General features: G+C 45.1%; 1 protein-coding gene across 2 annotated transcripts in view; it reads right to left on the reverse strand.

The window, feature by feature from the left end:
• FAM120B (family with sequence similarity 120 member B) overlaps positions 1-19095 on the reverse strand; it is a 981159-nt gene that overhangs the window by 786663 nt on the left and 175401 nt on the right. For both annotated transcript variants that reach the window (XM_085612026.1, XM_085612027.1), the window contains exons 3-4: positions 17412-17592; positions 15036-15137 (exon numbers count right to left, since the gene is read on the reverse strand). In XM_085612026.1, the coding sequence (XP_085468152.1) occupies positions 15036-15137; positions 17412-17592 (283 nt within the window). The remainder of the gene's footprint in view (positions 1-15035; positions 15138-17411; positions 17593-19095) is intronic.

The raw sequence follows: 19095 nt of genomic DNA on the forward strand, positions 1-19095 counted from the left end.
CAACAAGAATCCGAGTCTTCTGAGAAAGCGACAACAACCAAACCCAATGCCCATCCACTTAGAAGATTGATGGCTACGCCTCATCCACTACCAACAACTGATCAACAAGCATTGGCATAGCCAATACGTCTCGCCTTTGGGACCTTATAAGTGTTTAGCCATGCAACAGTTGATGTTGCTGCACCAAGGATATTGTGCTGCATAACTAAATACTTATAAGGTCCCAAAAACGAGACCTATTGGCTATGCCAATGCTTGTTTTGCGGTAGCAAACAGCCTAATTCTGCGAATTGAGCTGTTTGCTATCTCAAAAAAACTTAGTACATCTGGCTCTAAATGTGGTGTGTTAAATGTAAAGAGGGAGTGTTGGTAGAAAGGAATATGTAAATGCTACTGGCAAGTGTGAGGAATGGCGAGAAAGAAATAGTCAGAAATAAGGAGAATGATTGTGATAGGGAAACAGGAGAGATTTGTTGAAAAACGTACTAAGTGAAAAACTCGTAAGAGAACATCTACGAGAGTAAGCGAAAGTATAGATCACAAGAGCCCACAGGGTGTCTGTGAAAGAAGGAATTGTGAACGGGGAGAATGGTTGACAAAGGGAGAGACTTAGAAAGGCGAAGGAGCATTGATTAATAAGCAGTACAGATGGAGAGTGGTTTGGAGGAAACAAGTAGGATGAGATAATGGAAGTCAGAAGAGCACGAAGACTGAAAGAGTACTTGGGAAGAACAGAGCCAGGACCCCTGTCATATATAGAGGAGTTTCTTTGACGAGGGAAGTTGTTCTGGGGAACATGGGCAGTGAATGAATAGGTAGAGTTTGTGGAAAAGTAGAACGCGTGGGACTGCCTCCTTAGAAACGCAAGACGTATTTTTAAATGTGTTAAAAATTCATGCATTTCAACCATTCATTACACGTTCTATGAAGTGAACAATTCTTTGAAAGATCCTCTGTGACTTGTCTTCGGCCATGAATAATTTTTGACGAGCACATTGAACAGAAGGTGTGCTATACATTTACCACCTGCTGGGATACGGTGACAGGTGGTACCATGGCTCGAGTTCTGTCTCTGCTGTAATACACGTAAGGGAGGGAGGCAGATCAGAGTGGCCTGCAGTACTTAATTTGCTGGGGCTGCTACACAAAGGAATAAGGTGCCTTAGGACTGCTGTCTGCTGAGCGCAATGCTCAAACAGGAGCAGATGCTGCCGGTCCAGATTGGGGTGCTAACAAGCTTTTTGGTTGCATTTTCCAGCCAATGTTTAACAGATCTCATTTTACTGTGCATGAAGAGTCACCCACAATTAAAAAAAAACAAGAAGCGCGAGCAACAAGCCCGGGAGTTGTGTGCGCACGCATGCGCAAAAAAAAACACACGCGAGTGGTGCGCGCGAAAGATGGAGAGGCCAGGGCGCTGAAAGCTGGCGGCTGCGCATGTGAACGCAAGCGCTAGGCCGTGTGGCAGCACTTTTAAAAGCCCTAACTAAATGTCTTGCAGAGCATCGCATGCGCTGGCTCAGGCGAGACCGAAAAAGCAGAGGATCTTCAATGTGTTATCTGTTGCTTAGCCAGAACAAGGGCCAAAGGCATTGATGAAAGAATAAAGTACCGAGTATGTGAGTCTCAAAGGGCAAACATGTTTTTATCTGCAACTAGTTTCTTCCAAGATTATGTTTTCAGCCGAGTAGCTAATCTTAACAGCGAGGTTAATGTATTTGCAGCGGATTTTTATGCCCCCCTGAACTGCATGTGTGCATACATTAGAAAATATGAATGTACAATAAGCTCCCAGCTGCAAAGTAACTGCCAGCCTTAAGTTAAGTTTGCACTCTTTGAAAAAGCAAATTCAGTTTTTAAGCCACTCTTGAGTGCTGGCTGCGAGTTCACACTCAGTGAGATCAGAGAAATAATGGTCAACATTGATGAAACTGTACTGATACATAATAATGAAATTAAGATTTTTCTAGTGAGAATGTACAATGACAGAATTAATTCTTGTCAGTCTAACAAAAACAATGAGCCACGTATGGCGTTCTCAGCTGATTTGAGTCTTGAAAGTTCTTGCTGCCAAAATAAGATCCCAGGATGCATTAAAATCAGGAGAAACCATTTTAAGAAAAGTCCTGAAAGATTTAGATTTTGGACTTAATGACAAATCTTGTGATGGACCAGAGCTCCGCAATCCATGGGAGTCAACAAGAATGCCTGATGTTGTCTTAACATTTTTTACATCATTGTTTAATATCAGCACAGCAAAACTGTTACAAACTAAAGTTCTTCAGTTTGGAACACAAGTAGATGACATTGATGAAGGTTTTGAAGATATAAGAGAAGAAGTAGAAGACAATCCAATAAACCAACAGGCTTATGCTGTGCAATTGTACTATCTTTTTCAAATCATGTTTTATGAATTACATGACAAATGTTGCGTTTCGGTGTGCAGGAAGGTATCTCAGTGGATGTGGCAAAGACAATGCTCTCACTGAGGCTGAAATTTGTGGAAGCAAAACTGCCCAGTCAGAATTGAGCGGAACTCATTATGTTTGTTCAATGCAAGGTATGCTCATCATTTCTGAGGCTATAGAAACACTATGTTTGTAATGCTTTTTAGAACAAGAATGACAAATTAGGTTTTGCATATCTTACCTCAGAAGTGAACAAAGCACAGCGTGCACTTCATTCAAAAGACATAATGCAAAGAAAGGCAATGCTCAATACACTCAGTTCAAAATCAGAAACCCTGAAAACCAAGTTTGTAGTTTGTCAAAGAATGTGAAGAAAAATCAGAACTTTGCAAGTACTGGGGAAATGTTTTACACATGATAGCGCTAGTGAACAACTTGGTACATGCTGATCGGGCAGGTGATTTGGAGCTCCATGTGAAGACTGTGAAGTCAGTGATTACTGTGTTTCTCAAATTTGATTGCATAAACTACCTTAGAGATGGGTACTGGTGTGGAAAAACCATACCTCTACAAAAACTTCATCCAAAGACATTTTGTGGTGAAAAACAGAGAGGGAATGTTCAATGGTGTGGCTCTAGATAAGAAACTGGAACAGACAATCCAGAGAGCACATAAAAGCTCCAAGTGTTGGTCAGACACTTTAAAGTTTTACTCAATGGCAGCTAGTTAAACATGAAGCCCTTTCTATTTGCAATGTTTTCAGAGAGATGACAAAGTCAAAATTAATGGACCATGGTGAAACTGTTCCTCACAACAAACTTATGGGAAAGAGAGGGGAACGTTTTAATAAACATGTTGACATCCTTCTTCATTTCATGCAGCAGGATGGAAACCCCTTTGAAATTACTGAGCCTGTGCAACTACACAACTTTGTGACCAAACATTATGTGGATAACGATATAAAGACATGTCTGCTAGATGTCCTGGAACAGGGATCAAAACTATACAGAGAACTGAAGCAGGAGAGATTTGTATTGAAAGAACCAAGCTGTTTGACATAATCACTAAAGCTAAACTTTCACACTTTAAGTGTTATAGCAAGAGTTTCATCTAACCAGCCACTACAAAACAACTTACAAAAAAAGACTTTTGCAAGCACATAGAGAGATCAATGTACCAAAAGAAAGGGCTGAATTTATCAAGGACATTCTGTCGCGTGATCTTTTTTCAACAAACGCATTCTTTGATGGAGATGCTGCAACCAAACAAGTGAAGCGCAAACTATACAAGAGCTAAAAAAAAAACTTTCACCGGAAGAATTTCAAGTTGAAAAGGTGCCCTCATTGAAAACTGTTGTTATTGTGGACCATATGTCACAATTCCGAATGGTCAAGATTTCATCCATGCAAAACTTTGGAGAAGTCGTTCAGACTATTCTACAGATATCAAAGTGAGTGAGCAACGTGCAAAAACTGCAAATACTTTTTGACAGTTATCTTGAACTATCTGTCAAAAAATGTGAGAGAATCAGACTAATGTCTACAAGTGGAACAATTGGCTTTACCTGCATCACAAATTCGACACCTATACCTGTGCAACTTCATAAATTCTGGTCATCAACATCAAACAACATAAATTTGGGGATGTTAACTTGCCAAAACATTGCTGATGCTTCAGGGAACACTGAATTTCCAATTATTGCAAGTGGAATGATTGTCAATGAAGAGTTGGTGCCTGCAGAGATATATTTAAAAGGTATGGGCCATATTGTTCAAGTTCTTAACAGCAAATTGGAGGAAGCTGACCTTCGTGCTTTTAAACATGTTGAGTGGGCTGTTGGAAATGATGCCAATCGAGTCATTATACTGTCAAATGACACAGATGTTATTAATGTGCTACTTAGATTTGCTGCAATGTTCATAAGTCAAGGATCGTCAGAGTTATGTATACGTTATGGAACAGGCAAGAAAAGACACTAAATCCCGCTTCATATTCTGTATAAGAAACTTGACACACAGACACCCATTGTTCTTAGCAAGGCACATATTCCTACGGGTGATGACACTATGAGCAAAATTGGAACACAGCTGGAGGGTCTGGACTCGCTGCCGGAGTTCAGCCCAGTAGAAGCTAAGTTTTTTATGGGGGACCGCCTAGACCATAAGATCTCCAAAATCTATCAGTCTCTGGTTACGCACTGTTCCCCCTCTTTGCAGCATCTGAGGGAGGCCTGGGAGGGCGATGTGGGCTGGATGGAAGAAGAGGACTGGACAGAAGCTTTGGCCTCCCCGAGTGGGGTGGCTATTGCAGTGTGCCTGCGGCTTTTCCAATTTAAATACCTCCACCGGGTTTATTTTACCAGAGTTAGGCTTTGGAGGGTGGGTTTGGTGGCTTCCCCGGTGTGTCTCCGCTGTGGGCATGAAGAGGGGATCCTGATGCATACAATATGGCACTGCGCAGCGCTAGCACGATTCTGGAGGGGGGTACTGGCCTGCCTCTCTGAAGTTCTGGGATGGGAGCTTCCTCACTCACCGAAGCTTGTTCTCCCTTATGTGATGGAAGAAATCGGGGGCAACATCTATAAACGACATCTGATGCTCCTAGGCTTTACCTTAGCGAAGAGAGATATAGCTAGAGCCTGGAAGGTGGTGGTTGCCCCCTCGGACTCGATTTGGAAAAATGGTCTGGACTTTTGTATGGGCCTCGAGCTCCCCATTTTTGAGGCTAGAGGGTGCCCTAGGAAGCACTTTAAAATCTGGAGGCGCTGGGTGGATTACTGAGACCCAGAGTAACCAGTTGGCCTCTCCCGTTCCTTGCACTTCCTTATGTGTGGCTCGCGATTCCTTAGTTGAAAATGGTATTCTGGATGTTGAGCTCTTGTGTAGATTGATGGCAGCCTGGTTCAGTAATATGTTGTTCCGGAATATGGAGACGGTGCGCTGGGGGGTGGGGAAGTTGTTTTTTTGCAGGAATTGATTTTATTTGTATTGCCTTTCAAATTCTAACTGTCCTTATATATGCAAAATGGTCAATGTCAATTTTTTGTATCTTACATGCGGCAGCTGTCTCTGGGATTCAGAGATCTGTATCATATGTGCTATTTTGACAAATAAAATCTGTTAAAAAAAAAAAATTGGAGCACAGCTTGGAGCTTTTAAAGCTGAACCTGTGAAGTTTCTAAAAGTATCGGCTGAGACAGAAGAAGAATGTGACTTTAAAGACCTAGAAAAATACTCTGTGCATGTGTGGGGAAAATGAGTTTTGACTGTCACACATTTGACGATCTATGCTGCAGTAACTTCAAGAGATCAGTCCCACTAAATGACATTCCAATAACGTCATATTCTATGCGTGGACACATGAAAAAAGCATTCTCCTTTAACAGACGATGTGGAAATGTTTTGGATCATGCATATGTAGAGAACGATCTGTATGAATTTGGTTGGGAAGATATTGATGGAGTGCTAAAACCTATGAAATTTCTAAAGCCTCTACACACAGAACTTACACGTAAATGTACTTGCAAAATGTGTGTGTCCCTGTTGATATTCTCTTCTCAAATGTTCAACATTCTGCAAATGTACCACGAGCAATTGCCAAAAAAATGGGTCTAAAACAGGAGTGATAAGCATTATTTTTTTTTCATAGTCCGATCATAAACATTGTTTAGTGGATATATAAAAGGATTAAAAAACATTATTAATTGTTTTGTTTCTATAAATGTCTCTTCTTCCTCTATACTAGCCACCATTTTGGAAAATGGCAGAAGGAATGCTCTTGGGAGTTATTTTCTGTCTCGATAAGACTACTTAACTGCTATAACCTATGTTTTGACACCAAAATGAAGTATATAGGTCTCATCGTTCCTGAAATATTACATCATCACAGCAACAGATCTGCCATTTTTCAAAATGTCTTCAAGAAAAATCCGGCGTTGAGACGATCCAAAAAGGATGCCTCTATCACGGATTTACTCAGCAAATCTTCCACTAAGAAGGCACGGGCGCACCCCAAAACACCGCCACTGGTTTCCACCCAAGAGAAAAGTACTGATGCGGATGCCATCACATCGGAGGATCCAGTGACATGCACTTTCTTGGAGCACCTCTTTGGCATGCTACGTGAAGCCATCGCGGCTCTGCGGCGCGATGTCCCGCCGGACATCAAGAGTATCAAGGCAGACCTGGGCGAGCTGGGGGATCGAGTGGACTCCCTGGAGCGCTCTGGTAATCGGTCAGAAGAACCCATACCTATTCCCGCGAACTACTGGAACTGCGCGATAAAAATGAAGAGCTGAACTAGCGCCTGGAAGACTTGAAGAATGGGTCTCAACATTCCAATATCCGGATCAGGGGTGTCCCTCTCCAAGCGGACTAGGGGAAACTAGAGGACTATGTGCTGATGCTCTTCAAGCAGGTAGCACTGGTCTTGGATGATAAAAGATATTCCTCTAGATTGCACACACAGGGCAGGTCGCTCGGCAACAACCCTGGGGCAGCCACAGGATATTCTTACATGACTCCACTCCTACAAACAGAAGAAATTGATCATTTAAGCGGTCAGAGACTTGCCAGTTATAACCTTTAAGGGGATCAAAGTTAGTATTTTTAAACACATCACACCACTCACAGTTCAACTACGCAAATCCATGAAACCTGCCACAGCCTTTCTGTGGGAGAAGGGAACTCGTTACAGGTGAGGTCATCCTTTCAGACTGATATTTGTTTGGAATCAAGAAACTCACGCAGTTTGCATCCTAAAGAAGGCACACTCTGTGCTGGGCTTTGATTTACCTTCTGAGGGGGAATCCCATCAATAGCAGCCTAGACCCCCGACACATTATGGCACCAAATCGAGACGCTGACGTCGAACTGGGAAAGACTTGCTGGTGAAGCCCACTGCATCCGAAAGCCATAGTTAACAAGAGGCACTTTTGAGACAACTTCAGCAGCGGGACGATGTGTTGGACACAGACAGAGTGTGAGGTCATAACCTAGATTTGCAAGGCTCTGACTGAGGTTTGGTTCCTATAGGCGCTGTGTTACCCATATTTGGCCAGGCTGCGAGACTGTGGTGCCCAATATCTCCATGGCTCTCGTATGGTGGGGCTCCCACCTTCTTCAATGTTGTGGTATGGAGATGACTGACCGCCTGGCAGAGTGACCCTTTCTAAATGGTGACATTGTTTCCCAGACATGGGATTGTTCTTGTTCTCCTGTTCTTTATGATGCTCTTTGTGCTTCTATTTTTCCATCAAGATCTTTGGTAATAGCTTTCTTGGCTCCTGGGAGTTCTGTGTATCCTGTATACCCTGCTACGCTCTATGGTTCAGCTGCTGGGGGGTTTCCTCTACATGATGCATTAGGATTTGGTTTGGGGGGCCTCCAAGGCGTGGTCCCCCTTATCAGGCCTTATCGACAATATTTTCTTTGTGGCCTCAGCACAATACCAGTCTTCTCATGTCCCCAGCGGTTGTGTTTAGAATGTTGGCTTCACATCCTTATGTAAGCGGTACTATGCCATTCACCCACCTTCACGTTTAAAATATTGAGCCTCAATGTGCTGGGCCTTAATGCCCCTGCAAAGCAGCTGGAAGGTGGGAGAAGCCATCTTGACTGCATCACACGTTTTGGGGAAGCTACTTGAAGTTCATGCCGAAATACCTGGTAGGCTGCTCTCCCTGCAACTGGAGGGGGAAGGGAAGCACATTTGCGATAGCCTCCGTATATGACTCGAATGATCATCATGGAAATCTTTCTTAGGAACGCCCTGGGAAAGGTGGTATCCTCCCCAGATGAAGACATATTGATAGGGTGGTGACTTTAACATAGTGTGTGATTCACTACTGGATAGGTCCGTTCAGAGATTGGGGCAATCAGGAGTGCTTTCGGAGTCAATGCAGAAGTTACTGACATGGGGGTTGGTGGATGCTTGGCAACGGAGCAATCCAACCACAATGGCCTACACATTCTTCTCTGGGCCACACCAAACAGGCCCATTTAGATTTCTTTCTTACATCCCTTCATCTCACCTTGGCACCACGTCGCCTGAGATCAGAGTGGAGGCGATGTCGGACCCCTCGCCCACCACTCTCATACTGCAAGTGCCTGGAGGGTCACTCCGACAACAGGTATGGTGACTCAACCACACGTTCCTAACATACGATGCAAACATTTTCGAAATATCAAAAGCAATCCAGGCCTTTCTAGCAACAAATGACACGAACAACACGCCACTGGCAGTGGTGTGGAACACCTGAAATTGATCGTGCAAGGTCCTTTCATTGTAATAGCGTCTAGGCTTAATAAGGATAGGCCGGCCAAACGCAAGCAACTGGAAGGGACTGTAAAAGAATTGAAGGGAGTACATTTACGTACATGTTACCTCCAAGCAAGGAGTGAACTTATGGTGGCCCGTAAACAGCTTAAGGCTGTGGATCTAGACTCAACAGAATATGTTTCTTTACAAACAAAACAGCACTTCTTTACTAGGAACAATAGAGCTGGCCGGCTCCTTGCGCAGCGTCTCCGTGAAGGGTCTCCTACTCAGAAAAGGGTTACTGAGATTGAGGGTCTACTGGGACAGGGGGTATATGGCGATGAAAACTAGAGGCAGAACATGAGCGCTTTTATTCTACACTCTACAGGGCAGTGACACTCAGCAAGTCTGACGCGGCGGCTTATGTGGCACTCGTCCCCGTGAACCCACTTCCTTAAAGTGTAGCATCTACATTGGAGGGGGCTATATATTCGGACGAAGTCCTACAAGCCATTCAACAGCTACCCACGGACAAAGCCCTGGGGGGAGGATGGACTCACCTCAGAATTCTATGAAGCATTTGCACTCATAAATGCCCCACTCCTGAATTGTCTATACAATTCTTTCAGTGACTCCGGGAATCTCACTCACTCCATGCAGATAGCCGCAGTTGTAGTCCTCCTCATACCGGGTAAAGACCCAGTGCATTGCACCTTGTACTGGCCTATTTCCCTGTTGTTTGTGGATCTGAAGATCTTCACTAACATTCTCTCTTCCCTCCTGGTGCCATTTATGCAGGGTCTATTCGACCCTGATCAATCGGGGTTCATTCCTGAGAGGAGCTGCAGTGATGGCACTAAGCGACTATGTAATCTCCTTGATTAATAACAACGCTCTCAAAGACCCGCTCTGCTGTTGTCGGTGAACGCAGAAAAGGCCTTTGATTGGATCCACTAGCCATACCTTCATCTAGCTCTCACTAGATGCAGGCTGGGGGAGAGATTTTGCCGCTGGGTATTCTGCAATTAGGTGGATCTGGAGGCTATGGTGAGAGTTATTGGCACATTATTTGAATATTGTAAGATATAGCGGGGTACCCGACAGGGTTGCCCCCTGTACCTGTTACTTTTCGACTTGTACATGGAGCCTTTTGCTGAACGGATCCAACAGCAAGCAAAACTCTAGAACGGGCATTCTTATGGGCGACAGGGAACACAAGGTCTCACTCTATGCTGATGATATTATGCTTACACTAACGCAGCCATTAACTTCCTTGCCACCTCTCCTAGGTGAAATGGAGGAATTGTGGTGAGTACCTGGTTTTAAGATCAACCTGCAGAAAAAAGGCAGGCCCTCAGTTTGACCATCCCTAAAACGGACAAAGCTCGCCAGGTGAGCTTTCCCGTTGGTTGGGCTACTCAAGGGATGAATTATCTAGGGCTTTAAGCATTCCCTATGACCGTATTCCCCATCCCTCAGGAGAACTATTCCACCCTCCTCCTTAACACACGATCAGAACATTCCTCCTGGAAAAAACATATGTTATCATGGCTGGGTAGAATGGCAGTCGTCAAAGTGACCTTGATACCCAGAATTCTATACATCATGAAAACCCTACTACTACAACCCCCAGCACTGGAATTAAATAAACTACAGCATAACAAACACGATTATATTGGGGGGGGGGTCAAGAAGGCACACATGGCTCATAACCAGTCATACCCGAGACATGACGATGGGGGTTTGGGATTCCCCACCTAGAGAGCTATTACCAGGAGGCCCAACTACGTAATATGATAGAGTGGAACAGGCCCAGTTCTGAAAAGCACTGGTGCTTTATAGATCAGGCAGTTCGCAGGGCTCCATATCTGGAAGGTGAAAGAGACATTGTCCAGCAGGGTTTATATCTTGCCGGTCACTAGAGCCACTGTGGGAGTGTGGGACAGGGTACAAGAGACAAGACGTCTTTCCACGTGTATCTCACCCCTGACTCCGTTCATCGGTAACCCAGACTTTCCCCCGGCAGCGAAGGGAAACATGTAGAGGTGGTGGCAAGAAGTGAATAGTAAGAGTGGGAGATCTTTTTTATGTGGACGGAGTGATGGACTTCCCTCAACTTCGCTCTAATTACGACCTGCCTCCTAACACCTATTGGCAATATCTTGCTGTTAGACATTGGACCCTGCAGCCCAGTGTTCACCCAGAGGCCAGTAGGAAATTGACAAATTTATAGGAATGCCTCATCACCCATTACTCGGATAAGGACATACTCTCAGACTGATAGGCTTTCTTCCTCATACCTTTAAATCTCATCAAAACAGAGGAGCCTAGCCTGCAGCCGAGATGGCCGCCTAGCTCTTCGGCTCCGCCGACCCTTCCGCCCTTCGTCGATATCCTGGCAAGAATCCTGCGCCTCCGAGCCCTACGCTTACCTGCGCCACGTCCCTGACCACGATACTTTGACTCCGGTCGAAAACGGAGCTCCCCCGGCGGAGTTGGGCCCCGGTTTCCATTCCGGCCTTCCAGGCGGTCGCGGCCGGGCCATTGTTTAGTGGGGACGGCCGGCGGCGACAACGATAGCAGCGGCCGCTGTGGAGAGGGAGGAGCCGGTACACCGGACCTGGAGCGCGGCGCTGGGATTCTCACAGCAGCCTTTTTCGTGCTCGGCTGCCCAGCGCGCCCCGCTCGCAACATTGTATCCAGCTCCCGTATACTGTATCCCGGCCCAGCTGGGAGAGGGCCGGGATCGCTTCTTTGTTGCAGCCTACAGCAGCGGACGCCATCTTCCGCATCGGAAGCCCTGGTCTCGCCGGTGGGTCTCCCTGCACCACAGATTCTCCTGTCCCTGAAGCCTTTCCACGACCGGCTGCCTCCACGTTTCCTGCACCACCGGGGCCCCGCAGAGAGCTTATCACCTTCCAGATACCGATGGTTGGTGAGGGGGGCTTCCTCCCCGGGGCGCTCGATGGTTGCTTGCCTAAGATGGCGGACGCAACAGCACCCTCCATCCTTGATCCACCGCTGGGGCTTCGCGACATCCTGGCAGCACTGGAGGACCTGTGGTTGGCCTTCCGCGACTCTGCCACTGGTTTGGAGGACCGGTTTGATCGGACTTTTTCAGCTGGCCATGATGATTCTCCAGTGCGGCATGTTAAGCCACATCTTCAGTCGACTGTCGGTGGATCACCCGAGTTGAGGTATGTGGCGGTGACGGGGGGACGTGTCCCAGTGCCCGCTGCGGTACTCCTCGGCTCTGCCCTGGAGGAGTCTGACAATCCTGCTCCCTTGGTATGGCCGGAGCTTGTGCCTCAGCCGCCGTTTTGCCCATCTCCTCTGTCCTTTGGTGCCACGTCTCTGAGCGTCCTCCTGGACTTGCTTCCTGTACATCGGCCGGCCGCTACTCTGGGATTTATGCATCGTCCTGCTCCCTGTTGTGCTAGCCACCGCATAGCAGTGGCGCATTCTGTGGTCCTTTACTATCGAGCTTCGCTCCAGTTTGACTTGTCTCTTACCCCTCGATTGCTGCAACGGACTCCATGGTGGCCCATCCCATCCAGGTTGGCTGTACTGCAATTGGACTCTGTTGGACTGCAGATTCGAAGGGGCCAAGGCTGAGGAAGGGGGTTTTTCTTGTTGCACATTGATACGTATATGGCTGGGACTGGGACTTGTGACTGTTGGAGGTACATTTAGCAGGGTGTTAGGTCGGGGCCTGGGGTTGGGTGACCGCGGGTAACGATTTTGCTTGTATTGAATAGATCCTTGGCCCTCCTCCGATCAACCGTGACATTCTTTTTCTTTTTCTTCTCTTTCTCTTCTCCTACATTTCGGGTACTCTTTTGGGGCGACAGACACACTGCTAGGGGGGGTAGGCCGTAGCCTCTGCATGCGTGTAGGGTGGGGGGTATATTTCCTTGTTGTTTTTTTTTTTTCTATGGGCCTCCTTTTTCTTTCTTTCTTTTCTCTCTTTCTCTTCTCCCTTTCTACTCTTTACCTTTCCCGTTTGTTCTCTCCTTTCTTATTTCTTGGGTCGGGGGGAGGATTGGGAACTTGTGGGTAGTGCTTGGGGATCGTCATGTGATATGCTTCTTTTCTATCCTGATTTTATTGAGTGCGATTGATTACCTTACGGATAATGCTTGCTGACTCTTCTGATGATCGTTGCCCACTATAGTCCTAACTGCATTGCTCTGATTCGGATCCTTCCAGACCTGTTGCTATGGACTTATTTCAAAACTTTATAAAACTTAAACCTCATCATCCTGCGCTCGGCGGCACAATTGTGTATAACGTAATCTGGTCTATTTGTGCTTGTACTGATATGCTGCTGAATCGTATAATTGCTTGCTGATGTGCCCTTTTTTTATGTCGAGGCCGGCCTGAGGGTTGTAGGCCCGTATTTGTCTGCACATACTGTTAAATAAAGGTTTTCCAAAAAAAAAAAAAAAAAAAAAAAAAAAAAAATCTCATCAAAACACTGGCATAGCGTAGGTGGGAAACGGAGTGCGAGCGTAAGTTCTCACCTAAGGAAAGGCAGGATATCATTCACAGAGCCAGAGCCTCTTCTTGCACCACTGCAGGCAAGGAAATGTTCCTTAGGATAGCCCATTATTGGTATTACACCTCGGTGAGAATAGCTCAATATAAGTCAGGAGGAGATACTCACTGTTGGCGTCACTATGGGCAAGTGGGTACACTTATGCACCCATTATGGCGCTGTCCGAAGATGCAGCACTTTTGACCCGATATTGACCGATACAGACAATTTCATAATACAGACTTGCCTAGATTCCCTGACTATATATTGCTGGGGCTCCCAAACACATTGGCATATCCCTTGAAATCATGCCTTGGCAGAGCCATCACCATGGCTCTGGGGGCTGCTGAAGAGGCTTTGTTGTCCTGCTGGGGTACTGATGTTATCCTGGCAAAATTGGATTGGTTGCATAGATTATAGGAACTTGTAGGTATGGAGAAGCTATCAGCGATGGTAACGGATACGCTGCCACGTTTCAATAGAACCTGGGGCTCCTGTATTCAATTCCTAGCGACTGAGTTTGTGGAATTGACCTGCCCTGTCCATCTGCGTGTACTTTCCCTCACTCCACCGGCTGCTTCTAAAGGGTAACACACCTTATTTTTGTAACACTCTCCGCTTACATGGGGTCCATCTTAATATTATACTTGGTAAATGTCAAATTTTTTGAGTACTTATGTTTCGTTTAAGGTGTCTTCTTCTCTAACTCCTCTTTTTTATTTATTTTTGGTTAATGGTTTCTTATTTAGAGCTGGGTAGTGTGTAGGGGTAGAAAATAGTTTTTAGGGTTCGGGGATGGGTAGGTTTAAGGGGCATGTAAGGAGTTCATAGGGTTCAGAGCTGGATAGCGTTAAGGGGAAGTAAGAAGTTTTTTAAGGTTCAGGGAAGGAAACAGTGGGGGTAGTGAAGAGATGTTTAGGGTTCAGGGATATGTAGCGTACGAGTTTAGTAAGGTTCTTTTTTTTCAGAGTTCCAGGATAGGTATTGCACAGGGGAAATAATATGTTTTCGGGGATTTGGAATGGGTAATGCTAAGGGGTAGTACAAGGCTATTAGGATACCAAGATATTGGTAGTGTGGAGAGTCACTAAGGTTTTTTTTCTGTTTATGTAAGGGTAACATTGAGGGGTAGTAATTATATTTTAGGGAAAAGCATATATCTTTTTCACACAGCATCAACTTTCCGAGAAGCATCCATACCACAGCGAGTGTGCCAATCCAAGTTATGAAACACTGATTGCACTCCAGGGACTGCTAGGAGTCCATTTATCAGGTCACAGTTTGCAGCATCAGGAAGACGAAACGTTTTGTCTGACCTCCAAGCCTTCATCATATTAGTTGCCAATTTCAACATCAAGCATATAGAACAATTTCCGTTCACATCATGTCAACCCTTTGTCATGATAGATATGTTTCAGATGGCCCTGCACTGAGGAAGCCGTCTTGGACTGGCAAATAATGTATATAATAAATACACATTTCCTCCTATGTACAATTAAACTAATTCACTAATAATCAAAATGTCAGGATAATTCACTCAAATTAAATAAATATAAATATCATTACACTATCTGGGCAGATACATGTTATTGGTCTGTGTTGTTCAAAGCTTTACATAAGGTGCTGTACACAGACCAGTATGGTGTATGGTTCAGGGATGTGAGATAGTGTGTTTGAGAGAGAAAGAGTGGAGTGCATCCTTATAGTTTGTTTCTATATGCATGCAAGCACTTCACAAACGCCAGGCTGATGTGTGGGCTCACTGCAGAGCGAGGCTCCCTTTACATCAATAAAAAAGAATAACTCATTATAATAAGGCTTACTTTATTTACCTGGAAGGTTGAGAGGCACAGCTTGCACTATCTCAGGATGCTGCAGTGGGTTACCAGGGTACACAAACCATTCCTTGACTGAAGGGCAGGACTCTGGTGTACCTGAAGAAGATAATATGTAATGCATCAATAAAGCACGGGCCAGACAGGTGACTTTTCGATACAGATGACGGGATGACCTCGTACCTTTCCTTCTGGACATCTCTTTCCTTTAGTCGGTCATCATCTTCTTACAGAACGGAAACCATCAAAGTTTGACAAGTGCTAAAGAACGGTACACTAATGTTTTTCAAACTCACTACAGCATCATTTCATAAAAATATGTCCATTGTGCCCAGTTAGTCACTGATTTAGATAATAGCAAATAAAGCAGATTGATCCAGAAAGGCATCCTTGTGTGTTTTTAGGTCTCGCCTGACCCAGCGCATGCGACTTTTTGAGAGGGCTCCAAAAAGTGCTCCCAGGCCAGCCTAGAGCTACAGTGCATGTGCGCGGGCGCGCGCGCCGCTTTTACGGCGATTACTTTCACTTTCGCGGTCGCACGGCCGCTTGGCATAGCCAATAGGTCTCGCTTTTGGGACCTTATAAGTATTTAGTTATGCAACTGTTGCATGGCTAAACACTTATAAGGTCCCAAAGGTGAGACCTATTGGCTATGCCAATGCTTGTTTTCTATGGCCCGGAGGTAAGTAGCAGAACAGGATGGCTGAGTTTACTTAATTAGGTGACATTTTCAACATCAAGTTCACAGAGTCCTAACACAATTTGAAGGGGTGGGGGGTGCCAGAGAAGCACGTGTGATTTAAAAGGTTCTTACCCCTCCTGCGTTCCCTATGTCTCCATCAAAGTGTAGGAATGGGTAAGCTGAAGGAATAAACACAGATAGGATGTCGTGAGCTCCAGGGGCGAGACAGTCTTCTGCGACACAGAGAATGCCCGTGTCTGCTAATGAGACACAGTAAGAGATCTAGACTTGCTTGATCTGAAGGGGAAGGGAAAGCTTTTCACCAATCCTGAGTGTACACAGACACCGCATCAAAAGACCTTGTTAAGCAACTGTTTCACTCACTGTGAGGAAGCGCGCATAAAGAGGGCACAAGGCATGCAGTTGGTTGTATCCTATTTATCTTTACCGACTACATACGGGGCGGCGCCTTATTTAGAATATGGACCCCGCCCCCATTTTGATTTTACCTTACACATCTTAGGTTTAAGGCTTTGCACTTTCTGTTTGCATTTCCCAAAGTATGAAATTTAGTTTGAAAATCTTCCCAAATGTCCCTTGCGATAACTCTTCTGTGCAAAACACTTTATGCAGTGTTCCCCCTGTTCAGTACTTATCGGAAACGCTTCTTGGCCCCAATTTTAGGAGCTGCCAATATTACACAGCACAACACGCCCTGATTTTTTTTTTTATCAGAAGCTGGGGGTAAAGCTAACTTGCTTTGCAGTGATAAATCACATAAGGTGCACTATGCCAATTAGAAAAACATATGGAGATGCTAACTGGGCTTTTACTTCTGCTTGGAACATGTTGTAATTATGCCCTTTTTCTAAATGTCTGATTTAAAATAAAAAAATATTGTAGGGATTTTTGCCGGTACTTTTATGACTTTTATAGCCGAATAAAGAGATAAATGAATAGACGAAGGAGTAGATTGGAAACTTGATTCAGGTTATCTATTCCAGCAAAGTGGATTGGTAAATTACAGCCAAAGAAACAATTGGCTTGCAGATGAATACATTTATCCCAGCAGTCAGTATCTTGAAAGACTATAACCCTGGCCAGTAGAATGCTACCAAGCAGGGCAAGAATCCTAGCCAGAAGAGGTCTGAAGCAAAGGACGGGAGGTAACAGTACGCTGCATTCCTACACAGGGCGGTCACTGCTGCACACGCGTTAGAGCGTCAGGGGGAGGCGGTGAGCTCTGAGGTTCAGATCCTACTGAAAGATATCACCAGCCATCTGCTTGCTGTCTCTTCAGTAGAGGTGTTGCAGAACTCCTTCCGTAGGCGCCACTGCATGAGTTCTACATTGCCAGAGTTACCCCCAAACAGGACTATAATTCTCATACCTCACAAAATTCCTTAGAGGAGGGAGGCCGTCTGCGAATTTGATACCAAACGGAAGTTCTCACCCCTCTGTATTTATGTTAGTCATGTTGTTTGGATCCTCATGTATTTTACCCTGGCCTCTCCATACAACAGAGAACTACGCAATCAAACATCTGCACGTTTCTCAATGATTTTTCAATATAAGCAAATCCAACTTCAAAAAGAAATAAGTACAAAGGGGTATCCATGTCCCTTATGCCTATTCCAGGACGCACCACCTACGAGTTATGTTAAAATAATAATAATAGAGGTGGAACTTACCGCTTCCGGCTCCCAGCAGGACCGCATACACGTGCTGGCGAACGGGGCGGTATATAACTGCCTGTCCCGGAAGCTCGCGGTCACATTCATCTTCCAAGGTGTTGCTGCACTCAATCTCCCCGTTCCGGAGGACGTTGCAGATCATCGAATTTTCTCCGCGGTGGTGCTGCTCATTGGCCATCTGTAGCAGTAAAAACAAAAGCAATGCCTTCTTGTTCACGAATATTGGTGGTAAAAAAGTAATATACGAAAGATATTTTTTCGGTCTCTGCATTTGTGAAATACATCCCCTGAGGCAAGTGTAAGTTTATCTGTTTTCATCACATCTACACATCAGAGGCCCTCTTTTGTAAATATATCCATACGAACTCCCCTGTGACAGCTGTTACTGGCGCGAGGAGGTGCCCTGTGAGCAAGCATGCCCCCAGATGGTGGGTGAGGGCCACCGTCCTTAAAAGAAACCATGTCTCTTTTTTTCACAAAATCTCGGACTTTAATATAATTGCTTTACTAGTTTAGTTTATCTATTCACTGGGTAATCATGGCTATAATGTATTAATTGGGGGCGTACCCTACTGGTTGCTTCCGTGTCCGATTGCCCCCTTGTGTGATATCACTTGGCAGGGCGCCAGGCTTTGCAGGTCTAGACGAGTATATTCTTTCAAGAGTGATGATAGCAGATAAAACCCTAACAGCCCTGAAGGTACCTTCTTTTCCTAGGAAAACTACTGCAAAGGGAAATTAAAGCGTCGGTGTCAGAGGGATGAGAAACACAACAACATGGGGTAACTCCATGGAAAAACAGATTATAATAATGCAGCCCCTCCTCCCCAACAGATTCTACACAATAACCCCTAGGTCAATATAGGTAGAAGAAATCAACTAACCTACACGGTGGATGCGGCCATCTTTAATTGCACCGCTTAAACCCAGGATAAGATAACGGATATATTGCACCACAAAATTCTGGAGGAGCAAAGGTTGATAATCGCCTGAGCACACACTAAAGGAAGAGGTTGGTTCCCTCCATAACGTTGATTCAAGTAATCAAAATACTAGGAAACTCGTGTATAATTGATTGATTTTTTTACAAAGGTGATTCCTTTGCAACCCAACCTCAGTTCTTAGCAGTGTGTGAGACAAATCACTTGTGGTGAAAAACTACCAGTCACACCTGCGAGAAACAACAGACCTAAATCGTTGCATTCTTATTGGCAGAATGTCTACTTATATTATTGTATTTGTATCCTTGTCCCTTAAAGTAAAGGAGGCTGTAATACACGGATATAATAGACATCGTAAGAATGACATCATGACATCAGTTAGGACCAGGCAGTGGACCGCTGAACAACACAATCCCTTCTCCCCCGATGCCCCAACTGCGATACAAAGAGTGACAACTGTTCATCACTGACAGGTTCCACTTTGCGCCGAGTACCGCCTGCTTTTACAGTTCTATAACATGTCAGTGGTGTGCAACAACAATTATGTTTGTGATGCATATAAGAGACAGTGTCCCCTCCAGGGCTGCAGCATCTGTGTGTGTGAGCATGTACAAAATGGCTCCCAGCCTGTCAGTGCTGCCTGGAAGAGCAGTTTTAAACTGCTTGTTCGACTTTGCAATTTAAAACAATGACAAAGTTCCAGCTTCCCTTAACAATACATGTAAGTCTCCCCTAAGGAA

This window comes from Triturus cristatus, chromosome 6 (genome assembly GCF_964204655.1).
Source record: "Triturus cristatus chromosome 6, aTriCri1.1, whole genome shotgun sequence".
Classification (NCBI taxonomy): Eukaryota; Metazoa; Chordata; class Amphibia; order Caudata; family Salamandridae; genus Triturus; species Triturus cristatus.